This window comes from Ochotona princeps, chromosome 33, assembly GCF_030435755.1.
Source record: "Ochotona princeps isolate mOchPri1 chromosome 33, mOchPri1.hap1, whole genome shotgun sequence".
Classification (NCBI taxonomy): Eukaryota; Metazoa; Chordata; class Mammalia; order Lagomorpha; family Ochotonidae; genus Ochotona; species Ochotona princeps.
Window position 1 is genome coordinate 5,648,894 of NC_080864.1, and position 21,778 is coordinate 5,670,671.

At 64.5% G+C, this 21,778-nt stretch overlaps 2 protein-coding genes and 2 non-coding genes across 6 annotated transcripts; all 4 read right to left on the reverse strand.

Moving 5' to 3' along the window:
- Positions 1–1,964: 1,964 nt before the first annotated feature.
- TNPO2 (transportin 2) lies at positions 1,965–15,127 on the reverse strand. Of its 2 annotated transcripts, XM_058658155.1 has the most exons (25): positions 15,106–15,127; positions 13,986–14,097; positions 13,094–13,169; positions 12,849–12,998; positions 10,407–10,513; positions 10,085–10,218; positions 9,906–9,987; positions 9,682–9,804; positions 9,477–9,595; positions 8,986–9,046; positions 8,723–8,888; positions 8,467–8,619; positions 6,712–6,937; positions 6,313–6,484; positions 5,907–5,993; positions 5,714–5,821; positions 5,470–5,628; positions 4,707–4,794; positions 4,198–4,296; positions 3,717–3,812; positions 3,520–3,595; positions 3,294–3,393; positions 3,135–3,209; positions 2,899–3,026; positions 1,965–2,337 (listed from the first exon to the last, which is right to left on the reverse strand). In XM_058658155.1, exons 2-24 carry the CDS (start codon positions 14,082–14,084, stop codon positions 2,919–2,921), a joined length of 2,664 nt encoding a protein of 887 aa, XP_058514138.1. In that variant the 5' UTR covers positions 14,085–14,097; positions 15,106–15,127; the 3' UTR covers positions 1,965–2,337; positions 2,899–2,918. The 2 variants fall into 2 exon arrangements, with proteins under 2 accessions (XP_058514138.1, XP_058514139.1); XM_058658156.1 differs by lacking the exons at positions 13,986–14,097; positions 15,106–15,127 and having other exon boundaries at positions 10,407–10,484.
- Positions 4,377–4,451, reverse strand: LOC131478473 (small nucleolar RNA ZL2). The gene has a single exon (XR_009244483.1). It is a non-coding gene; the product is annotated as a small nucleolar RNA ZL2 (small nucleolar RNA).
- LOC118760676 (small nucleolar RNA SNORD41) lies at positions 6,587–6,656 on the reverse strand. Its single transcript, XR_004996916.1, has one exon. It is a non-coding gene; the product is annotated as a small nucleolar RNA SNORD41 (small nucleolar RNA).
- Positions 15,128–18,486: 3,359 nt separating the features above from the next.
- On the reverse strand, positions 18,487–21,358 carry TRIR (telomerase RNA component interacting RNase). Of its 2 annotated transcripts, XM_058658164.1 has the most exons (3): positions 20,926–21,356; positions 19,095–19,172; positions 18,487–18,691 (listed from the first exon to the last, which is right to left on the reverse strand). In XM_058658164.1, exons 1-3 carry the CDS (start codon positions 21,274–21,276, stop codon positions 18,584–18,586), a joined length of 537 nt encoding a protein of 178 aa, XP_058514147.1. In that variant the 5' UTR covers positions 21,277–21,356; the 3' UTR covers positions 18,487–18,583. The 2 variants fall into 2 exon arrangements, with proteins under 2 accessions (XP_058514147.1, XP_058514148.1); XM_058658165.1 differs by lacking the exon at positions 18,487–18,691 and having other exon boundaries at positions 19,096–19,172; positions 20,949–21,358.
- Positions 21,359–21,778: the final 420 nt, after the last annotated feature.

The window sequence follows — 21,778 nt, forward strand, 5'->3', positions numbered from 1 at the left end:
ACCTCGGGGTGGGCAGTAGGGGGGTACATCCGAGGAGACCCAGGGCTTCAGGGTCTGTGCTGGCTTCACCCTTTACTGCAGGCTACACCCAGAGTCTGCCATTCTTGGGTTTCCTCCTGTGAGGGGCAAGTGTGTTTTTCCTTTGAATGCCAAGGTCAACCCCTCCTAGCCCTGCCACAGTTGGGGCGGGTGTGGGCAGCAGTGGGATGTGTGTCTGGGTCAGACTCCGAGTCCCAGGGCCCTGGAGGCAGCTCCATGGTGATCAGGTAGGAGCAGATGGCTGTGGCAGCTGTGGGCCCCGTGTCTTGTGCCCTAGCCAGCGCGAGGGAACTTATGGTGCTCCCTGGTGACGCCCGGCGCCGCGCCCCACAACCCACTGGCCTAGGGAGGGGTCTCGCTTGGCCCTGGACAGGGAAAAGCGGACCCCACTCCTTTGTTTATTGCAGGCCTGACACTGAACTCGGAAAGGCGAAGTACCTTTTCCGGGTTCCCACTCCGTGCCTGAATTGGGGGAGATGGGAAGGGGGGCTTCAACGTGAGCCTGAAATCTTCCTCAAGCTCAGCGATGGATGGAACCCCAACGCCTGCTGAGTGCGCTGGGAGGTGCAGGGTCTGCGCAGCCGCCTCTGCCGCCCTGCGACCCTCCCTCTCGCCCTCTGCAGCCCTGGGTGTGCCAGGGGGGCGCAGCTCGCGCCTAGTGCCTAGCGGAAGGAGAGGCTGGAGACCAAGGGGTTCACAACAAACTGATCTTTACTCGACAAAGTTCTACACAGGCGGAACCTCAACGCCACCACCTCGGCGCCAATCCCCCAGCACGGCGCGGGAACCAACGGAGAGGTGGGGAGGGGTGCGGAGGGCGAGGGAGGGGGGGAGGGACCGCAGCCCCGGCGGGGGAAGGAGAAGCTGAAAACTTCCTTGTGCAAAAAAAAATAAAATAAAATAGAAAAAGCAAAAAATAAAATAAATTAAAATTAAATAGTTTTCTGTTGTTTTAAAAAAAAAAAGAAAAAAAAAAGGGCCGAGCAGAACCAGGGTCCCCCTTTTCCGAAGGCAGTCGGAGGCCCCCGGGTGGGCAGCGAGGTGGGTGGTGACCGTTCTGCACACCCCAGCTCCCAACAACTGCAATTACCCGGGAATCAAAGGATACTTCCTAGAAAACTTTGCATTTTTTTACAAATGGCTTCCAGAGACCTGCTCAAGTTTCACAGGGATGGGAAGAGAGAAAGCTGAGTTATGGAATGTGCACTCAGGAGCCCCCCTTGGGATGGACGCAGGGCCTGACCCCGGCTGCGAAAGGCCACGGGAGGGGCCCAGGGCCCCGGAGGGACGGATATGCAAGAGGACGCCCCCCGACAGACTGCAAAACATCCCAAGCCGGGGCGGTAGAAAGTAGTCAAGAAAAGATGTCCGGGCGCCCCTCCCACCCTGACTGCACCCCGACCCATCCCAGCTGCGCCTGGGCCCGCTGGGCACTGCATGGGCAGACAGCCCCAGGGTGGGGTGTGATGCACCAGGGCTCCTGGCCCTGCCTGGGACTGGAAGTGGGGTCGGGGGCAGAGGGGCCAGGCCATACGGACAGCTGCTCCGGCTGCCCTCCCCCCCCGCAAAGAAAACCAACAAACTCTCCCCATAGGAGAGGTCCCAGCCCAGCCAGGGCTTTGCACCCGAGCCGGGAGAGAGAAGGGGCGAGCCGAGCCAGCCCTGGCGGCTTCACCCCGGCCCCGGCCCCGGCTGCCCCGAGGCTGGCGGGAAGGGTGCGGAGCAGGCCCGAAGCGTGCATGTGCGGATGGGGACCCGCGCCTCCTCCCTCCTCCCTCCCCGCCCCGGCCGAGCCTCCCCCACCCCACGCCCACCAATCCCGGCACAACAGCAGAAGCGTCTTAATCTCTAGATGCGGGTTACACGCGAGGCCGTACGGGGTAACTCAGGGGTTCACTAACTACTGTCTCCATGCAGTCGGGGCTGCGCGTGCGAGGGGGCGCGACCCCACGGGCCCCCTCCACCTCCTAGGAGAGCCGGCTGCGGCCGGCCCGCCCGTGTGGCTTCCTCCCCTCCTCCCTCGCGGCTGGCCCCAGTGGACTGCCTGAGATGACCCTGCCTGTAGAGGCCGAAGTCCCACCCCCCTCCCCTCCGTAGGATGAGCGTGGAAGCCCCCCACCTGCCCCCATGGCAGCCGGGCAGGCCCGGCGGGGCCGGTGAACGTGAACCGACACAACGGGGCGGCGTGTGGATGTGGGTCCCGCTCGCTCCTCCCTAACCCCCCTCGACCAGGGCACGGCGACTTCCGGACTCAGCGCGCTCCCCAGCAATCCCTCAGAGGACGAGGCTGACAGACACCTGCGGGGAGAGGAGGGTGAGCGCGGGGCTCGAGGGAGGGAGAGGCGGGTGGGTGAGTGAGGGAGAGGCAGGTGGGTGAGTGTGGGAGAGGCAGGCGGGTGAGTGAGGGGAGAGGCAGGCGGGTCAGGGAGGGGAGAGGCAGGCAGGCAGGTCAGCTCAGGGCTCAAGGGAGGGGAGAGGCGGGCAGGTCAGGGAGGGAAGAGGTGGGTGAGCGCGGGGCTCGAGGGAGGGAGAGGCAGGCGAGTCAGGGAGGGGAGAGGCAGGCGGGTCAGGGAGGGGAGAGGCAGGCGGGTCAGGCCGGGGGCCCCAAGGGAGGGGAGAGGCAGGCAGGTCAGCTCATGGCTCCAGGGAGGGGAGAGGTGGGTGGGTCAGGATGGGGGGCTTGAGGGAGGGGAGAGGCAGGTGGGTCAGGGAGGGGGCTCGAGGGAGGGGAGAGGCAGGTGGGTCAGGGAGGGGAGAGGCGGGTGGGTCAGGGAGGGGGCTGGAGGGAGGGGAGAGGCAGGCGGGTCAGGGAGGGGCTCCAGGGAGGGGGGAGGGGGGCAGGTCCGGGCAGCAGCTCACCTGGCAGTCCCTGCTCTCGCCTAGACGCCATAGAAGGCCGCCAGCCGCTCCTTGAGCAGCGGCGGGAACTGCTCCGAGAACTGCTGCCAGTTGTCCTCCCCGACTTGGTCTTTGAAGCCGTGGAGAATCTGCAGGAAGCCAGGGCAGGGGGCACGGGGCGGGGGGCAGGGGGCAGGGGGTGAGCGCATGGGGCCGACCCAGCCACCCCCAGCACAGGGCCTCGGACCGGACCTTACCTTATAAAACATGTCCCGGAGGTCATCCTTCGGACTCACCCAGGACGCTACAGCGTCGCAGAAGAAAATAAAGTCCTGGAACACGAGGGGGTTGCCAGGTGAGGGGCGGCTCGAGGGCCCCCGCTCCCCACGGCCACCGCCCGAGCCCAGCGGCCCCACCTGCACCACGCCGCCGGGGTTGACTCCGATCATGACACAGATGCCGCGGAAGGCGGAGTCCTTCTCCTCGTTGTCCCGGATGTTTCTCAGCGACGTGCACCTGCAGGCCGAGTGCAACCGGTCAGCGAGGGGACACACTGGGGACAGGATGGGCATCCGGGGGCAGGGGGGAGGGGAGGGAGCCCTGGGCCACACCTCCCCAGGGTGCGCAGGCAGAAACACACACCATGGCCGGATAAACTGCTGCAGCATGGGGGCCACCTCCTGCGGGCACACGTAGCCCAGGCGGCCGATGGTGATGGCTGCAAGGGGCAGAGGAACTCGTCAGGCGACCTGCAAGCCCGAGTGGCCCCGGGATGGTCCGTGGCGGGGTCTCTGGCAGGAGGGTCCCCCCCCCCACCCCCGCCCGGCAGGTGCCCCCACCTGTGTTCTCCAGCAACGTCTTGGGCGTGTTGGGTCGGTTGATGATCTCCACCAGGTTGTTGAGGACCATCTGGACATAGGGCTGCATCTCCGCGCCTAGGGGACCCTCCCGTCAGCGCACCCTCCCACCACGGGGGGCCAGGCGGAGGGCACCCCGCACACACACACACCGCAGGCTTCTGAGGAGACACGCCTGGCGGCCAGAGGATCCCACAACTCCTGGGCGGGGGGGAAGTAGTCCGAGACACCCAGCCAATCCCAATGGGCTCTCCGGCCCGAGGCATGCAGTGTCTCCATCAGAACGGCCATCTCATTTGCCTCTTGGAGGAGACAGTCACAGTCTTGCTTTTTGGCTCCAACCACGAGAGAGAAACCCTCAACACGTGCCCCTCCCTGCAGCCTGGCCACCACACACACACACACACTCTCTCTCTCTCTCTCTCACCCACCCACCGGCCCTGCTGGGGCCAGGAGCACCTACCCATCTGCATGCAGATCTCGCCAATGGCCCACGTGGCATTGTTGCAGACTGAGATGAACTCAGGGTTCAGGTTAGTGCCCAGGATGGGCATGAACTCCGCTGGTGGGGAGGAAAAAGAGGTGCTAAGCCAGCCAGGAAGCCAGCCAGCCAGGGGGAATGCCCCTGGAGCTGGCCGGGCAGGCCGCATCAGACAGTACGAATACATCCCAGTCAGGTCACGGTCATCCCTGGGTGTTTGTGCATCACATGAGGCGTGGCCCGGCAGGGGCAGGGCAGGGCAGGGGCTGGGACTAGGACTGGGGAAGGGCAGGGGCAGTGGCTAGGACTGGGGAAGGGGAAGGGGCTAGGACTCGGGCAGGGGCAGGACAGGGCTGGTGCGGGGACTAGGACTGGGGTAGGACAGGGCTGGTGCGGGGACTAGGACTGGGGTAGGACAGGGCTGGTGCGGGGACTAGGACTGGGGCAGGACAGGGCTGGGGCTGGGACAGAGGCCAAGGGGAATACTGTACCGATGCAGGGCTTGACGTGAATGAAGCAGGCCTTGGTGAGGTCTCCCAGCAGGGCAAAAGAACTCTGCCGCACCTCGGGCATCGAGTCCTGCCAGGCGAGAGGGCCTGGTGGGACGTGGTGGCTGAGGGGCACTGCCCCAATCCATGTCCCCACACTGAGCCACTGCAGTCCCCAGCTCACGTGTGTGAACAGTGCCTGGCTCTTGGCTCCCGTGCCTATGCTAACCACCACCTGGAAATATCCTGATGGGGGGAAGGAGCCCTGAAGGGTGTGCCGAGGGCGGATCCTCAGCTCCAGCCCATGTATACATTGGCAGTTCATGTGCCCCGGTTCTTGGGTTCTGGTAACCCAGTGGGGGAGGAACTGCACCGAGACTGATGCCAGCTCCCAGCTGCAGCTCAGCACAGCCCAGACCGTGGGCGCCTGGGGAATAAACCAGCGTGTGGCAGCTATCGCTCTATCCATGCATCTGTGAGCATGCAAACAAATGCAGACTATCACCCTGTAATCCCCAGAGCGGTCATGTCACAGCCGTCCACGGTGCTGTGGAGTCATCTAGAGAGCTTTGAGCATGCCAGCACAGCCATGTCCTCTCACAGAACGACCTGCACATGCGTGAATCTGGGGCCAGAGCTGGGCACTGTCTTCCTGCACATCCTGACACCTGCAGCAGCTGCTGAAGGCCCAGAGAGCCCCCCTGCCACGGTGGGTGACCTGGCTCAGGCCGCTGGGAGCCCCAGGACAGGCAGAGGGGGCGCCCACCTGCATGCATTGGAACAGCAGCGTCATGATATTGCTGCGGGCCACCAGCTGCTCCACGTGGCCGCCCAGGCCCTCGGCCAGGCCGCTCAGCAGGTCCAGTGCCACGATCATGAAGTCTTTGTCTGGGGCCTCGTACTGCTCTGGGTGCTGGGTGTACATCTGGACGCAGAGATCGGGGGGAGATCAGAAGTGAGGGTCGCAGGTCAGCCACAGCACTGCAGGCAGCTGGGGTGGGCACACTCACCATGGCCTGGGCCAGCGTCTTCTGCACCAGGGTGACGCAGCGCTGGTAGACGGGCTCACAGTAGGGCAGGAAGCCACTCTGCAGGGCAGTGGCCACCGACGACAGGCACTGGCGGGAAGGAGGGTGAGGGAGTCCATGCCCGTGTCCCCAGGCCAGGAGGGCAGGGCCAAGGTGAGGCTGGGGGTCCGCTCACCTCCAGCAGGGGAAAGAGGTCCTTATCTTCATCCTTGAGCTCATTCCACTTCTGAATCAGTGGGGGCATCAGCTTCTGGATATACTCCTGCCAGGGCAACAGGAAGTTGGGGCACCCCTGGCATCCTGGGGCCTGCTCCCCGAGGGCTGGGGGTCTAGGAACACTGTTGGGGTGCAAGAGGCCTCTGCGAGCCCTTTGTGGTTCTCCAACCCGGTCCCCCTCCCCATGAGCTGGCATCCCTGGTTCCTGCATGAACCCTCATGACAGCACTCACCACGCAGGCTCATCGCCTTGGCCACTGGCATCAGGGCAGGGGCAGGGGACCAGGTCTGCTGCCTGCTTTTCAGGGTCACCACACCCCCGGCATGCGCCAGGAGAGACAGATACTGCCGCCCTGGCATCTCACCGGCTGGTTGAGGTGGTGGCCCACGGAGTCGGCCAGGGTGCCGATGGCGTCATAGAGGATGAGCAGGTTTTTGTGCTGGTACTTGCCGAAGGCAAAGACAAGGGTGTCCAGGATGTAGCTGAGGTAAGGCACCAGCTCCGTGCAGGCCTCCTCCTCCAGGGTAGCGAAGGCACTGTGCGGGGGGGAGAGGGTGGGGAGCGGAGGGGAAGCTTAGTGCACCCAGCAGGTGGCACTGGGCCGGAGGTGGGCTGTGGAGTGTCAGGGGAGGTGCCCTCGGGATCAGCCAGTACGAATACGACAGCAATCAGGGTCACATCAGCGGTCACAGGTCTCATCACATCCCGGGCCGTGGGGCTGTGGGGCTGTGGGGGAGGATGGTCAGGGCCGGGGGAGGAGCACCTGCAGGCTGCCTCCTGCACCCTCTTGTTGCCGTCCAGGATGCGCTGCAGCAGCTCAGTCATCAGGGGCTTGAGGTGCATGTCCGGCGGCTGGCTCACGACCCAGTGTGCGTAGCGGCTCAGCGTCCAGCAGGCGATGGATCGCACCAGGGCCTTCTTATCCGACAGGCACTGGATGAGGTGCGGGATCAGCTCGGGCAGGTAGGGCACCATGCCCTGCATGCAGCCTGCAGAGACAGAAGGAGACGGGCACCCAGCTCAGCCGGGGCAGGGGGCAGGGGGGCAGGGAGGCAGGGGGCAGGGAGGACTCCAGCCTTTGGGCCGTCCTCTGCTGCCTTCCCAGGTACGTTAGCAGGGAGCAGGATGGGAAGTGGAGCAGCCGGGATTCAAACCGGCAACCACAGAGGAAGCTGGCATCTCACGCAGTGGCTTTGCGTGCCATGCCACAGCGCCAGCCCCTAAAATCATTCTTATGAAATGAAACGCAAGTGTTCACGGCAAAACACAAGGGTCTATGTAACTGTGTCACATAATACAATGTAATTACTGAAGTTAAATAATAAATAATTAAAAAAAAAAAAAAAAAAAAAGAAAAATAAATAAATCTTTATAAAATCAAAAAAAAAAAAAAAAAAAAAAAACACAAGGGTCATTCCAATCACTGGCATAGAGGCTGGCAATGGGACGGAGCCAGGTAAGGCCGCTGCTCACAGCCACGTCCCCCATTGGCTGCTCCGCTCACACTCCTGCTCCTGGTTCCTTTATCCTGGGAGACAGTGGCTCGTGGTCCCAGCACTCGGGCCCCGTCACTGACGCCGCCAGAAACCTGGGTGGCACTCCAGGCTCCTGGGGTTGGCTGGGCCGAGCACTGCCTGGGCATTTTGGTGGGGGTTGGGTGGGGCCGAACCACTGGTCAGAAGAGCTGGCCTCTGTCCCTTTCAAAGTGAATCTAAGTAAACTGAACAAAAGCCCCCACAGCTAGTTCTCCACACTGAGGGATTCTGCTGCTGTTGTCTGAACTCTCGGTGTGGGCCTAGACGTGGACAGAGGCGATCACCAAATTCCCAAAGCCCTCCTGCAATTCAAGTTCAACATCTTTGTCACATCCAACCAGGTACGCTGGGTGACAGGTGCAAGGCTGGGAAGCTGCTGCGAAGAGGTTCCGGGAAGAGGAGGCAAAGGGCCTCTGGCCCAGCGTGCAGGCCGCCCCCCAGTACCCCCAGTACGTCCCTGGAGGGGTTTTCGTGTTTCCCTGTCCAGTCAGCTAAGCAAGGGCACCAGTGCCCCTCAGCTGCACCCACTTCAACAGCTCTCTGATCCACGGGCCTCGTTAGCTTGCCTTCAACTCCCTGGTCAGACTGGACCATGAGTCGGAGTCGCGTTTGACCTACTGTTTTGGTAAGTGTGTATAAAGTGGAACCCTGGAAGTAAACTCTGTCAGTTGCCCAAGAGAGCGCTGACCCCCATCTCTTTCTTGTCACTCTCCTGCCCAGGGACCCACAAGGTAAACCTGCATGTCTCATTAGGACTGCAGGAATCCTGTCGACCCGAGCAGCTGGCTCTGGGCTGAACTGGCATTCACACTGAAGACGCCCAGCTGCTGAGCAGCTTGAGGTCCTGCTGCACCCCGGAAGGAGCAGGCAATTGGAGAACTGCCTCTAGGTCTGGGGGGGGTGCCGCAGGGGTGCCGAGGGTAGGTGTGGGCCAGGGCCCGTATTTGGGGGCTCACGGGTTTCTTTCTGTGGGGCGGCCTTACCCTCGGCGATGGCGCCCAGCACCAGGATGCCCGACTCCTTGACCACCCACTCGGGGTGGAACAGCAGGCCCTTGAGCAGCGGCAGCAGGTGGGGTAGCAGCTCCTCCCGGAACACGTTGGCCAGGACATCCAGCGCGGCCGCCGAGCACTTCCCTGGGAGGCGTGTGCAATTGGGGGCCTTGCTCAGAGCAGCCGCCGATGGGGGGGGCCCCCGGGGCCAGCGCTCCCAGCCCAGGCTCCCCCCCACGCCACCCACTCAGGTTCCAGTCAGACAGGGCGTCGTCGTCGTCGTCGTCTTCCGCGTCCTCCGAAGCGTCGGGCCTCTCTGCCTCGTGGGGCAGCGTCACGGTGCGCGACTTGTGGAATCGTGGTTTGATGTCCTGCTCGCTGTCCGGCACGGCCTCGTCCTCCTCCACGTCCCCCTGGGGCAGCCCGGGTGGGGGAGGACCTCTGAGCACGGGCTCCCCCCTGGCCCCCATGGCCATGACCACCCCCCCAAGGCCGGGGGACCTGCCTGACCTTGAGCAGGATGATGTCGATTTCCGAGTACTTCATGCCGTTCACCAGAATAGGGATCAGCCTGCAGGTGGAAAGACCGACTGCTGGGGGTGGGGCAGCGCCGGGGAGCTCCAGCGTGCCATCCACCTGTCACCCTGTCACTCTCCTTTAGAAATGACTGTCAGCCGCCAGGGACGCTCTGGTCCCAGACCCCAGAACCCACTGGAAACTGGGGCAACTGGCCCCAGACCCAAGCCCCTCATGGAAGTTGGCACAAGGGCATGAACAGGTGGGGAGGTCATGCCTGAGGAAGCCGACCTCCCGTGACAGCAGCCGGGGGCCTCGGAGGCTCGGAGCACCTAGATCGGGCTGTGCCTGAAGCTGTCTACTAGCTACTGAGGTCATTAGGGGCCATGCTATTCAACTGTGACGCAAACCAACCAACCAAATGTCCCTGGGATCCCCCAGAGGACACTGACCTGAGGTGGGGGGGTGGAGTGGAGGGCACTTACTGGACCAGATGCGAGGCCAGGACCTCTTTGCAGATGGGCTGCTCGGCCAGCGTCAGCCAGAACTCGCAGGCCTCCAGGGCTACGTTCTCGTCATGGTCTTGGGTCCTCTGCAGCATGTACTGGGACACAGGGGCGGAGGCTGAGGCCAGGGCCCGGGGGGCGGGGCAGCTCCCTGGCCCTCCCCGGGCGGCCCCGCCGTGCACACCTGGATGATGCTATGCATATGGGGGATCAGCCGGTCGATCCGCACTTCCAGGAGCATCACGAGCGCGCGGCACACGTTCTTCCGCACCTCAGGGTCGTCGTCCACAGCCAGGGCGAAAAGGTGCTGTGCAGCCAAGGTCAGGGTCAAGCTGCTGCTGCTGCTGCCGCCGCCGCTGCACAGCAGCCTTGGCCCCTTCCTGCCCACCCTGCGGGCCGGCGACCCACCTCAATGAACGTGTCTATGTTGTCCATCAGTGCCTGGGCCCGGTCCATGATGAACTGGTTCACACAGGCTATGGCGTGCGACCTGGTGGGAGGTGGGGGACGGCAGCCAAGCGGGAGGGTCACCCCTGATCAGGCCTAGCCATCCCCACCCCCCAGCACCAGGGGTGCACGGCACCCACCGAATCTTGGGGCTACAGTGCTTGAAGAACTGCAGGAACTTGGGGATCATGATGTTGAGGGGCCTGTTGAGCGCGTCGCTGTCCAGGAGCTCCGAGGAGTCTTCACAGATCTTCTGCAGGGCTCCGAAGGCACCCTGTGGGAACAGGAGGGGCAACCTGGAGGGGCATGCCCACCCCCAGTCCCAGCTCTGCCCCAGCCTGCCTGTCCCCAGTCCCAGCTCTGCCCCAGCCTGCCCGTCCCCAGTCCCAGCTCTGCCCCAGCCTGCCCGTCCCCAGTCCCAGCTCTGCCCCGGCTGGCCTTGGGGGGAGTTGGGGGGGCTACCTCGCACGTGTTGTAATCCTCCGAGTTCAGCAGGTTGCACAACTGGGGCAGCAGCTCCGGCCACATCTGCAGCTCGCCCTTGGAAGCGATGGTGGTGATGAGAATGCCTGTGATAGTGGTGACGGTGGCGGGGGGGGGGAGGGGAGGGCAGGGGGGAGAAGGAGGCAGCCTCAGGCTGGGCGAGGCTGCCCAGCCCTGCCGCCCGCTTGCTGCGCTCTGCCCGTGACGCCACCCCTCTCCCCACCGAGGGTGGGCACTCGGTCACACAGGAGCACATAGCCTGCCCCCCGCCCCCAAGCCCAGCTCGGGCTCTGGAGGTACAAGGGAGAGACTGAGGAAGGAGATACAGCAGTAAGGACTGCACACAGGGTGGGCTGCGTGAGGGAAGCAGCACCCAGGCAAGGGGGACCCAGCAAGGGCAACAGCCCAGGGTGAAGTGCCCACCCTCGGCCCCACCCCACTTTGCACCATGGTGCCCGTCCTGGAGCAGAGTACTGTCGCTTCCCCCAGAAAGCGGTGCCACAAGATGGCAGTGTTGCACACACGAAGCAGGACAGGAGCCTGTGGCCAGTCCAGGACAGGAGCCTGTGGCCAGTCCAGCAGCACCCACAGGACAGGCCCAGCACCCTCAGCTCCCCCAGGCCTCTGTGCACCTTCACAGAGACTAACATGCGCTTGCTCTCTCTCAGCCTCAAGGAAATAGTCTCTTAATACATTAGGGAAGCAGAACTAAGTTCTAGACAGAGAGCCCTTCTGTTTGCTGGCTCACTCGGCCAGGTCTGGGCCAGGCTGAAGCCTGCTGCTTCCTCCAGGCCTCCTACAGGGGTGCGGGGGCCGTCCTCCACTGCTTTCCCAGGCCACAGGCAGGGAGCTGGATGGGAAACGGGGCTGCCAGGACACGAACTGGTGACCGTATGGGTTACCAGCACTGGGAAGGGAAGTCGCACTGGCACCCGCCAGGATTAGCCAACTAAGCCCTCATGTCCGGCCTTTCTTTCCTTTCGAGATTTATTTATTTGAAAGGTTGACTGAGAAAGAGAGGACAGAGAACGGTGTGTTTACTTGGTCACTTCCCAAATGGCTGCACAAGGCTAGGCTTAGCTAGGTCCTCGGCCAGGAGTCTGGGAACTTTACCCTGGGCACCGGCAAGGGCCTCAGGGTGGGCACTGAGAGGGACTGCAAGCGGAGCAGCCAGGACTCAAATGGGCAACTCTACAGGATGCTGGTGCTGCAGCGGCGGCGGCTTGATCCGCTGTGCCACGCTGCACCAATGGCTATAACCGTGAATACAGAGCTTGCAGAAATGAGCTCTGACTGTCCCCGGACCACAGCCTGGCAGGCAGAAAGCTTGTGAAGTCCAGATTCTTCTACAGGCCTCAGGGTGGGCGCTGCTCGGCCTAACAGATCCTCCACCAAAGGCAGCAAGCCACGTGGCCAGCTCACAGGCCCTAGTTCCCGGCTCAGGTCAAAGACTATTTTTGTCTTACTGCCTTCGTTTTAAGGTTACGTTCCCTTGAGAGCAAGTAAGCCTGCGTCTCCATTTAAAACAGTTCTACGCCATCTCCTCAGCCATCGGCACTGTGGCGCAGGGCAGCTTGGGACATCTGCACCCCCTTCAGGGTATTGGTTCAAGTGTAGACTGCTCTGCTTTGGGTCCAGATTTCTAGTAACACCCCTTGGGTCTCTGCCCCACCCGCGTGGGAGCCCCAGATGAAGCCCCTGGCTCCTGGCCTCAGCCTGGCCCAGCCCCAGCTGTAGTGGGCATTCGGGAACGAGCCAGCAGGGACCTGGACGGAGCCCCTGGCTCCTGGCTGCTGTGGGCATTCCAAGAGTGAACCAGCAGGCGCATGATCTCTCTTCCTCTTCGCTCTGCCTTTCATCCAAAGAGAAGTCGCCTTTTAAAATCAATGGGGAGAGGAGCCAGCACAGGGGCACCTACATCCCATCTCACTCACTCCATTTGCCATCCAACTCCTTGTTAATGTGGAAGCAGCAGAGGACGGGCCAGGTGTTTGAGCCCTGCACCCACATGGGAGAATGGAGGATACTCCTGGCTCCTGGCTTTGCATGGCTGAGCTCTGATTGCTACACTCATTTGGGGAATGAATGGCTGGATGAATGGAAGATCTCCATCTGACCTCTTGGCAGATAAAATGAATAGGGAGATTGAACCTGTAAAATGGCTCACATTCAGGGCTGGCACCCAAAGGCGGAGATGGCTTCTCTTGGAATCTCAGCGGGCAGCCCAGAATCCTCCTGGGGCAGCCTTAGTAGGAGCCAGAAGGCCCCACTGCAAAACTACGTGGCCTCGTGGCGCTCTCTCCCCTTGGGCCCAGGACCCTGGGCAGGCCTGGCTGTTCCAGGATGTGGCCCTACGCAGGGACCTCCTGGGCCAGACGGTCAGCGCAGCCACCACCCCCACCCCCCACCACCCCTTCTCACCAATGGTGGCGCGGATGAGCGAGGAGGCATCGCCAATGTTGTTGAGGCACTCCTGCTTGATGAAGTCAGCCACGGGCGGCGGGAAGCTCTGGTAGTGGGCCTTCACATTGTTTTTCAGGATGAGGCCGCTGAGGGAGCGCGTGGGCTCATCTGGGCAGGGTGGGCGTTGGGGGGTCGGCATCTGGGCTTCCCCACCCCCCCGGGGCCCCCAGCCCCGGAGAGACTCGCACAGGTACGGGACTTACCTTCCGACTTGAGCCGGGTTAGCACGAAGATCAGGTAGTTGTTGAAGTCAGGGAACTGGTTGAGCTGTTTGAGTTTCTGGTGGGCTGTTAAGGGGCCTGGGAGACCAGGGTGTTTCCTGGGGGGGGTGGGCACGCAGGCGCCTCTGCTACTGCTCGGAGCCAGCGGGCTAACCGCTGTGCCCACTCGGCGTGGGGCTCTGTGCATGCTGCGGCGACAGGCCACCACCATCCCATCCACGCAGCGGTTCAAGTACCGGCTGCTCCCTGCCAGTGCACCTGGGGGGCGGGGGGACATAGTGACAGATGGCTCAAGTGGTGCTTGGATCCCTGCAGCCACGTGGGAGACCCAGCTGGAGCTCCCAGATCCTGCCTGGCCAGTATGGCCATTTGGGAAGTGAACCACCGGGGACAAGAGGCTGCAGCGCCTGGCACCTCTGGGAAGGGTTGGAGACCCCGGATTTCGCTGTGTGTCCTAGTACTCACCCAAACTGCCTGTTTTACTGAAAATAACGGTGGAACCCAAACGATCAAGTGCAATTTGTTCAAGTTCCCCCGTCTGTACTCTTTCCTTATAAACAACCCAGACGAAGACATTTTACCCAAGAGTCACAAGGAAACTGGAGCATCACCTTGGCATGCCCTGACCCAGCCTCAGTTTCCCCATCTGCAAAATGGGTCGAGGCGCAGTCCCCCTGCTTTATCTCATCGAGGATGTAGGCAGCACTGCACCCCTTCAACTGCCTTTCAAGGCCTTCGCAGTAACCCCACCAGCTCTAGGCCCCGGGATGGGAGCCCCAAACCTGGGGCTCTCAGGTGGGAGTGAGGGCAACCTGGCGGGCTACGGGCCCAGGCTCGGGTCCCCCCAGCCCCGGAAGTTGGGGCGGAAGGATACATCCTGCACGATGCGCTGCGTGGCCGTGTTGGGCGACTGCGAATCTTTGAGCAGCTGCAGGACCTGTTGCAGGCCCTGCTCGTCCGGCTGCCAGTCCATGGCGCGAGGCGAGCTGCGGGGGTAGGGGCCGGGGTCAACGCTGCGTTTCTAGGGCTCCGTGAGAGAGCCCGGCTGGAGACCCCGAAGCAGCGGCCGTGGTGGTGGTGGTGGCTGCAGAAGCGGCCGCAGGACTAGGAGCGCGCCCTGGGCGGACAGGCGGGGGCCGCCGATCAACACCAGCCCAAGTGCGGGGGTCCCCCCCGCCAGCTGCGCCGACCTCGGCCTCGCAGCCTCGGGAGGCTCTACAGCGCGGCTGGGGGGGGGGGGGGGGTGTGGAAGCGGCCCAGGGGCGGCGGGGCCCAGCGGATCCTCATGGGGCCCAGCGTGCAGCTCTGGTCCCAAGGCGGCCCATGCCGCTGCCGCCACCCCCGGCTGCTGCTCAGGGCTCCCCCTCCCTCTCCGGGCGGAGGCCCAGCCGCCTCCACGTCCAGGGGCCCCGCCCCAGACGACGAGAGCACCCCGGTCTCCCCAATGCAGGCGCCAGTCTCTCTCAAGATGCTCCCCGCTTTTCCCCTTCCCCAGCCGCCCTGAGCTGCAACCCCAGAACCCCCAGCAGCACCGCCAGCAGCAGCAAAGTGCAAGGCCCCAAAGGCGCCCTGCTCGCTGCTGCTGCTGCTGCTGCTGCTGCCGCCTCCCCCTTATCCGACCCTTTGCAGCCCCCCTTGGAAAGGTGGGTCTGGGCCAGGACCCCCGGACCGCCCCCTCCCCGGACAGCAGCAGCAGCAGCAACTCCCGCACACTCCCGCTCTCTCCCATCAAGTCCGGCCAGCCCACCCCCCTCGGGTCCCGCAGCGTCGCCCCCCACCCCACACCCCAACCACCATCACCACCACCCGGGCGAGGCCTGACCGAACATTCCCCTCCTCAACGGACCCCCGAGCGCCCCCCGAGCGCCGCCGCGTCGCCCTCCCCAAGCCAGGCCAGGCCGGGCCGGGCCGTCCTCCAGGACGCCCCTCTTTCTCCATCAGCACCCCAACTTGTGGCGGGGGGTCCTCCATCCCTCCCCCAAGCCTACACACACCCGGCTCTCGCGGCGTCCCCCCCACGACGACCCCCGGCTCGGCTCGGCTCGGCTCGGCTCTGCCGCCGCCCCCTCCCCCTCCCCGGCCGTTCTCCCGGTCAGCCGGGCGCGGCCCCCCGAGGCTCGGGGATGGAGGGAGGCGGCGGGCGTTAGGCCCGGAGCCCGCCCGGCTACACACACACACGGCAGGCCGCGGCCCAGCGTGGCCGCGCTCCCCGGAGTGTGCAGGCCCACTCACCCGGGCAGCCGAGCACGGCGGCGGCGGCGGCGGCGGCCCCGAGCCCCGCGCGCGCGCGCGCAAGGAAGGAGCCAAATGGAGGGACTCCAAAAAAATAATAAAATAAAAAAATAAAAAAGAGACAGAGAGAGAGAGAGAGAGAAAAGGAGCGAGAGAGAGAGAGCGAGAGAAAAAACGCGGCCGCAACTGAGCCGGCGCGGCCTCCGTACCCCGTTCAAACTGGCCCGACGCAGCCAATCGGAGAGACGCAGTCGCCGCACGTGACCTGGCCCCCTCCCTCCCGCGGCAGAGACTCGGCCCAGCCGAGCGCTTGTCACGTGACACAGCCCGCGGCGCGGGGCGGGCCTCTCTGTCCCGGCGGTCCTCCTCGCGTCTCGGTGGCTCCCGGTTGTCCACGCCGGCCCTTTGGCGGGAGCCGCAAACGCTCCGGGATGGCGCGCGTGGAGGAGGAGGAGGAGGAGGCGCGCGCTACCGCCTCTGCCCGCCGCTCTCGGGGCTGTGCGCCCTCCCCTGCTCTCTCGGCGCACCTTGGAGCGAAACGTCCCCTGGGTTATGGCTGGAGGCCGTGCACCGTGTCCAGCCAACATTGACCAAGCGCGCCCCGCACCACGCGGAGGGCAGGGGCCCCGAGCTCCTTCTTGGTCCACGTCCCCCGCCCCGGGGGAGCACACTCGCTCCTTCCTGGCTGTGCGTTCGTTCGTTCCCGGGAAGCAAGCACTGACGGCTTGCAGGCCGTGTGAAGCCCCCCGAGGGTCATCCCCAGGGTGCGGGGCACCCAGCAGCACCCTGCTCCGAGGAGGGTTCCCAGGGTGCGGGGTACCCAGCACCACCCTGCCCCGAGGAGGGTCCCCAGGGTGTGGGGGGCACCCTGCCCCGAGGAGGGTCCCCAGGGTGCGGGTCACCCAGCACCACCCTGCCCGGCCGGAGGGTCCCCAGCGTGTGGGGGGCACCCTGCCCCGAGGAGGGTCCCCAGGGTGCGGGTCACCCAGCACCACCCTGCCCCGCCGGAGACGCGGCCGTGCTTTGTGTTGCAACTGGCCTGGCAGGTGGTAGGGCGAGGGGGTGTCCCACCAAGCCAGCTGCCCCAGGTGGAGGGGCAGGCGAGGGCCTCCTCCTACGGGTGAGCCCCGCGCCCACCTGGGCTGCCCGCTGCTGCAGGGCCCTCCTTCCCTCCCCACGCGGCCACAGCGGATTTGGGCTCCGTGCAGGTGTCCCACGTGCGGGCCGTCTTCCTCGCCTTCCCCCTGTCCCCCTCCTGTCCGCCGCCTTAGCAAGGAGAGCTGCCTCCGGTGGACAGTGCCCACCCCCATCTGTTGCCCCTGCAGCTTTTCTCCAAATATTACACCTTTTCCAACAGCTCTCACTTCCAGTAAGAAGTAACCCAGTGCCCAACGGTGAATGAAAACGGAAATGAGCTGTCCTTTTACTTCCTCCCCGCCCCAGAGAGGTAACGCGTTCAGGGTCCGAGTTGGCGGTGGGATTACAACAGGGTCCTTGCTCTAAGTTACTTCCAGCTGTTAAAAGTGTAAAAGGAGCCGGAACCAGAAAGACGAAATGGCTTTACCCCAGATCACAGAGCCAGCAGGCACCAAAATAGTGCCAGAGCCAGCGCTGTGACTCACGGAACCTTGAATTCCCTTCCCGCACCCCCCTTCCCCATCGCTTTGCTTTCAACATTTCCCAGGTCGGGGCAGCTGAAGTGCGGAGCAGGGAGGAGCCCGGCCCTCCAACTCCTCCTGTAAGATACAGGCTGGGCTGCGTGGCACCGATGACCTACTTCTCTGGTTTCCTTTATAAAGGTCCAGCGGTGGCTGCTGGCTTTGGCAGGGGGAGTGAAGGAGTTTGCTTCCCGTTCCTCCACACCTGGGCCAGCGCAGCAGCCCCCCCACCCCCCGGCCACGGAAGAAGCCCCGAGGAGGACAGGGTGGGAGTGTAGGCAGGTGCTCCCGGTCTGCGACCTGCTTGCGGTTTCCTCTCGGCAGGGGAACGGTTTCGGTACCACCTGCCCTACCCCACCCCTTATGCCACCACTCTCTCCGGTGGTCATCCTTGGCCACCTGGCCTCCTCTGCGTCCCCTTGGCATCCCTCACACCCACCCCAGTCCATCACTATGTCCCAGCTCCTTCCTCCATGTAGCAGGAGCTTACAAAGGGCATGCTGTACCCCCTACTCCCATACACTGCACCTGGTAGAACCAGGGGAACCCCCCCCCCCCCAGGCTGGCATGTCTCACCTGTTCTCCCCTGGCCCAAGGGACACACAGAACCACCTGGGACCTGCTTCCTCAGCTCCCTGCCTGCCGTGGGGACAGGTGCTGTGGCTTGGCAGTTTAAGCCGGGGCCCCACAGCATCCCGTGCAGGAGAGCCCGTGCGGCTCACGTGGAAGCCCCAAGATGGGAGATCTAGGCTCCGGGCTTCGGCCTTGGAGCAGCGCTAGCTGCTGAGGGGTCACTCGGGGCATGAAATAACCAGCAGATAGGAACATCTTGGTCTCAAACTCTGCCTTTTGAATGTATGTATTTTTAATAAAGCGGTCACCCCATCCCACGCTTGTGAGCCGTCACTACTCCAGACACTTCCTCCTTTGCCTGGGACCGTGTCCTGCTGCCCAGGCAGGGAGCTGCGGCCCGGCTAGTGCCCTGCTGGGCTCCCAGGGCCTCGGAACAACCTTCAGCCACAGCAGGTACAGGTTCTCACTCTTGAAGTGTCTCGCAGAACCACCAGGTCCCACGGTGCGACCCTCCGCGAGGCTGCTGCGTTGGGCGCTCCTGAACCTCCACCTCCCACTCCATTCCCGACCCCCCTCGCTCACGGCCAAGGGCTTTCGACTTGGGCGAGCACGAAGAGGACAGACCCGGAACACCAACCACTCCGGCACTAAGTCAAGTTCTTTACTTCCCAGAAGTGATGGCTAAGGGGCCAGAGGCGGGTGGGGGCGGGGGGAAGGGAGGGGTAAGACTGGGAAGAAAGAAGAGAGACAGCGAGGAGGAGGAGGAGGTGGGGAGGGGGTACAGTAAACCACTGTTCTACGACGTCTTAGGAGGCCAAGTGCTCAAGGTAAAAAAAAAAAAAAAAAGAAAAAAAAAAATTCCAGGCGCATCGTGGGCGGCTGCGGGTGCTGCTGCTCGGTGTCCCTGTGTGAGTCCTGGGCTGGGAGAGGGGAGGCCACCACCGCCACCGCCGCCACCGCGTTAAATAGTCCGCACATGGCAGAGTCCCGGGCCGCGCGGGTGGCAGGGTCATTTCACCAAGGGCCGAGTCTTGTCGTCGTCCCCACACTGGTGGGCTTTATACTTTTTCACTTCGGCCATGTACTTGGCCCATGCGTCACCTTTACTTGTTAATACCTGGGGGGGGGGCGGGGAGGGAAAGCGAGCAGGTCAGAGCTGTCCCCGGGACACTGACCCAGCCCCAGCGTCACCCCCGGAGGGCCCTGGGGTTCAAGGGTAAGGCAAGGAGAGTCCACCTTCCCCCGGGACACTGACCCAGCCCCAGCGTCACCCCCGGAGGGCCTTGGGGTTCAAGGGTAAGGCAAGGAGAGTCCACCTTCCCCCGGGACACTGACCCAGCCCCAGCGTCACCCCCAGAGGGCCTTGGGGTTCAAGGGTAAGACAAGGAGAGTCCACCTTCCCCCGGGACACTGACCCAGCCCCAGCGTCACCCCCGGAGGGCCCTGGGGTTCAAGGGTAAGCGAGAGGAAATGTCCGCCTTCCCCCACCTGTACCCCCATTCCCAGGCCACACCCCTCACCTCATCCTCCATCTTCTGCTTCTTGGCCACTATTCCCGTCTTGAGGGCTAGCTTGTTCCCGCCTCTGCGCTTGCCCACCTGGGTGAAGGGACAGAAGACTGCAACGGTTACAGGAGCCGGGCCCGCCCGGGAGGCGCTGAGGCCCACTACACCTTCCTAGCCCGGCCCGGTTGGCCCGGTTGGCCCGTTGCCGACGCCGCCGACCTGCGCAGCAATCAGAGGAGCACACGGGACTCTTAGCGCCTGCCCTGGGCCCGCCACCGCCCAGGCCAAGTCCTGGGGCCCGGGCCTGCCCTCCCCGGGACAAGACAACATGCCATGGCGAACACGGGCTGTGCCCACCGCCCCCTGCCCTAACAGGGACACGGGCTGCGCCCACCGCCCCCTGCCCTAACAGGGACACGGGCTGCGCCCACCGCCCCCTGCCCTAACAGTGAATCTGGGACTAAGTGACACCTACTGGGTGCCAAGAGCTGGGGCCATTTCTTCTTGGTTGGTTCTTGTTCCCGAAGTGTAAAGTTTACACAGAGGGGTATCCAGAGTCCTTGAGGAGCCCACGCCACGCGACACAGGGTTTAAGCCACCAGGTCGCATTCTTAACCAGCAGGTATGGCGGGGCGGGTCACGTATGTTGCATCCCCCTCCTCTGGATCGCACATCCAGGGAGGGACCCCCAGCACTTGACGCTGGCCCCACTGGGCGTCACGGTGGGAATTCAAGGGAGCCCTTTCCCTCCATGGCAAAGAACGCTCCACAAAGAGCGCCCAACTGACAACCTAGACAGGGGACCCCACTTCTTCCACCGCCCCCAGGTCCTCAGCCAAGCACTGGTGACATTCGGAGCTGGACTGCTTGGTGGGTGGTAGCGGGGAGAGGGGTGTGTGTGCGGTTTCCCGTGTAGGAAACGGGTGGCATCCCTGCCCTTTACCCATAGATGTCACCCCCCTTCCTCGCTCCCACCCCACAGCTCTGACAGCCCTCGGGTCCCCCAGAAACCCACATGTCCAGGGAGGGACCCCCAGATTCCACACGTCCAGGGACGGACCCCCCCAGGATTCCGGCTGGCCTGTCCCAGAGAGCAAGGTGGGGTGGGGGTCCCCAGGAGAAGCTGCAGGGATCCTGAGCACACAGCCCCTTCCCGCCCAGCAGCCTCGGCGGGGCCGACGGGACCCTTGCTTGGAGCGGAGGGCGGACCTGCACGCCGCACAGCCCCCACGACCCCCACAGTCCCACAGCCCCACAGCCCCCACGGCCCCCACAGTTCCCAGCCCCACGGCCCCATAGCCCCCCCAGTCACACAGCCCCATGGACCCCACAGTCACACAGACCCACAGTCCCCATAGCCCCACGGCCCCCACAGACCCCAGCCCCACAGCCCCCAGCCCCACGGCCCCCACAGTCCCCAGCCCCACGGACCCCAGACCCCACTCCCACAGCCCCACGGACCCCAGACCCCAGTCCCACAGCCCCACGGCCCCCACAGCCCCACGGACCCCAGACCCCACAGCCCCACAGCCCCATAGCCCCACGGCCCCACGCCCCACAGACCCACGGACCCCAGACCCCACAGCCCCACGGACCCCAGACCCCACAGCCCCACAGCCCCATAGCCCCACGGCCCCACGGTCCTACAGTCCCACAGACCCCACAGCCCCACGGACCCCAGACCCCACAGACCCACGGACCCCAGACCCCACAGCCCCACAGCCCCATAGCCCCACGCCCCACACAGCCCCACGGCCCCAGACCCCACGGCCCCCACAGCCCCGCGGACCCCACAGCCCGGCCCGAGCGGACCCCGGAGCCCGTCCCCATCCCCGCGGCTCCTTACGAAGCTCAGCGTGGAGCCGGGGCCGCCCTTCCTCTTCGGATCCCCGGGGCCCGCGGCGGCGGCCGGCTGATCGGGTCGCGGAGGGCCCGGGGGCGGCTCCTCCTCCTGCCGCTGCCGCTGCTCCTCCTCCATCTTCCGCTTGAACAGCTCCAGGAAGCTGCCATCGTTGGCGAACAGGTTCACGCCGCCCGACACGGGGCTCGAACCGGCGCCCGACACCTCCTCGTCCCCGCTCTCCGAAGACGTCCCCGGCCCCGACTCGGCCCACCGGCTCCCGCTCCCGCCGCCGCCGCCCGCGGGGCCCGGTGCCTCCCGGCCCGGAGGCTCCGCCCGTCTCCCTCGGGCAGCCATTTTGTCGCCAGGTGCCGCGCAAAGGACTCCGGGAAGGGCGCTCCGGCCCCGCGCTTGGCGCTCCGGCCTGAGCAATGCATGCCGGGAGGCGCGTCCGCACTGGGGGCGGGGCGCCGCGCGTGTGGGCGTGGCTTGGGCGTGCCCCGCCCCTGGGCGTGTCTCAGGTTGCTAGGAGACCTACAGGCTTCGCTGACCCCGGAAGGCGGGGGGCTACCCAGAAAAACTGGGGTTCCCGCGACGGGCTGGCAGTGGTCCTTGGAAAATGGGGGTGAGAAGGACTGCGGTCCGCACCCGGCACCCGGGGCCGCAGGTCAGAGGGGCTCAGGCGGGAGAACTCGCCGGCTAAAGTCGCCGCGCAGCCGGAATGGGGGGCTGCGAACCCCACCAAGACCTCAAGTCCTCTCGGCACCTGAGCCCTTCATGCCTCCGCCTCTGATTGGTCCGAAGCCAGAGCCAGGCGGCTCACAGCCAATTGGAGCACAGGAGAGGCGGGGCTCCCACC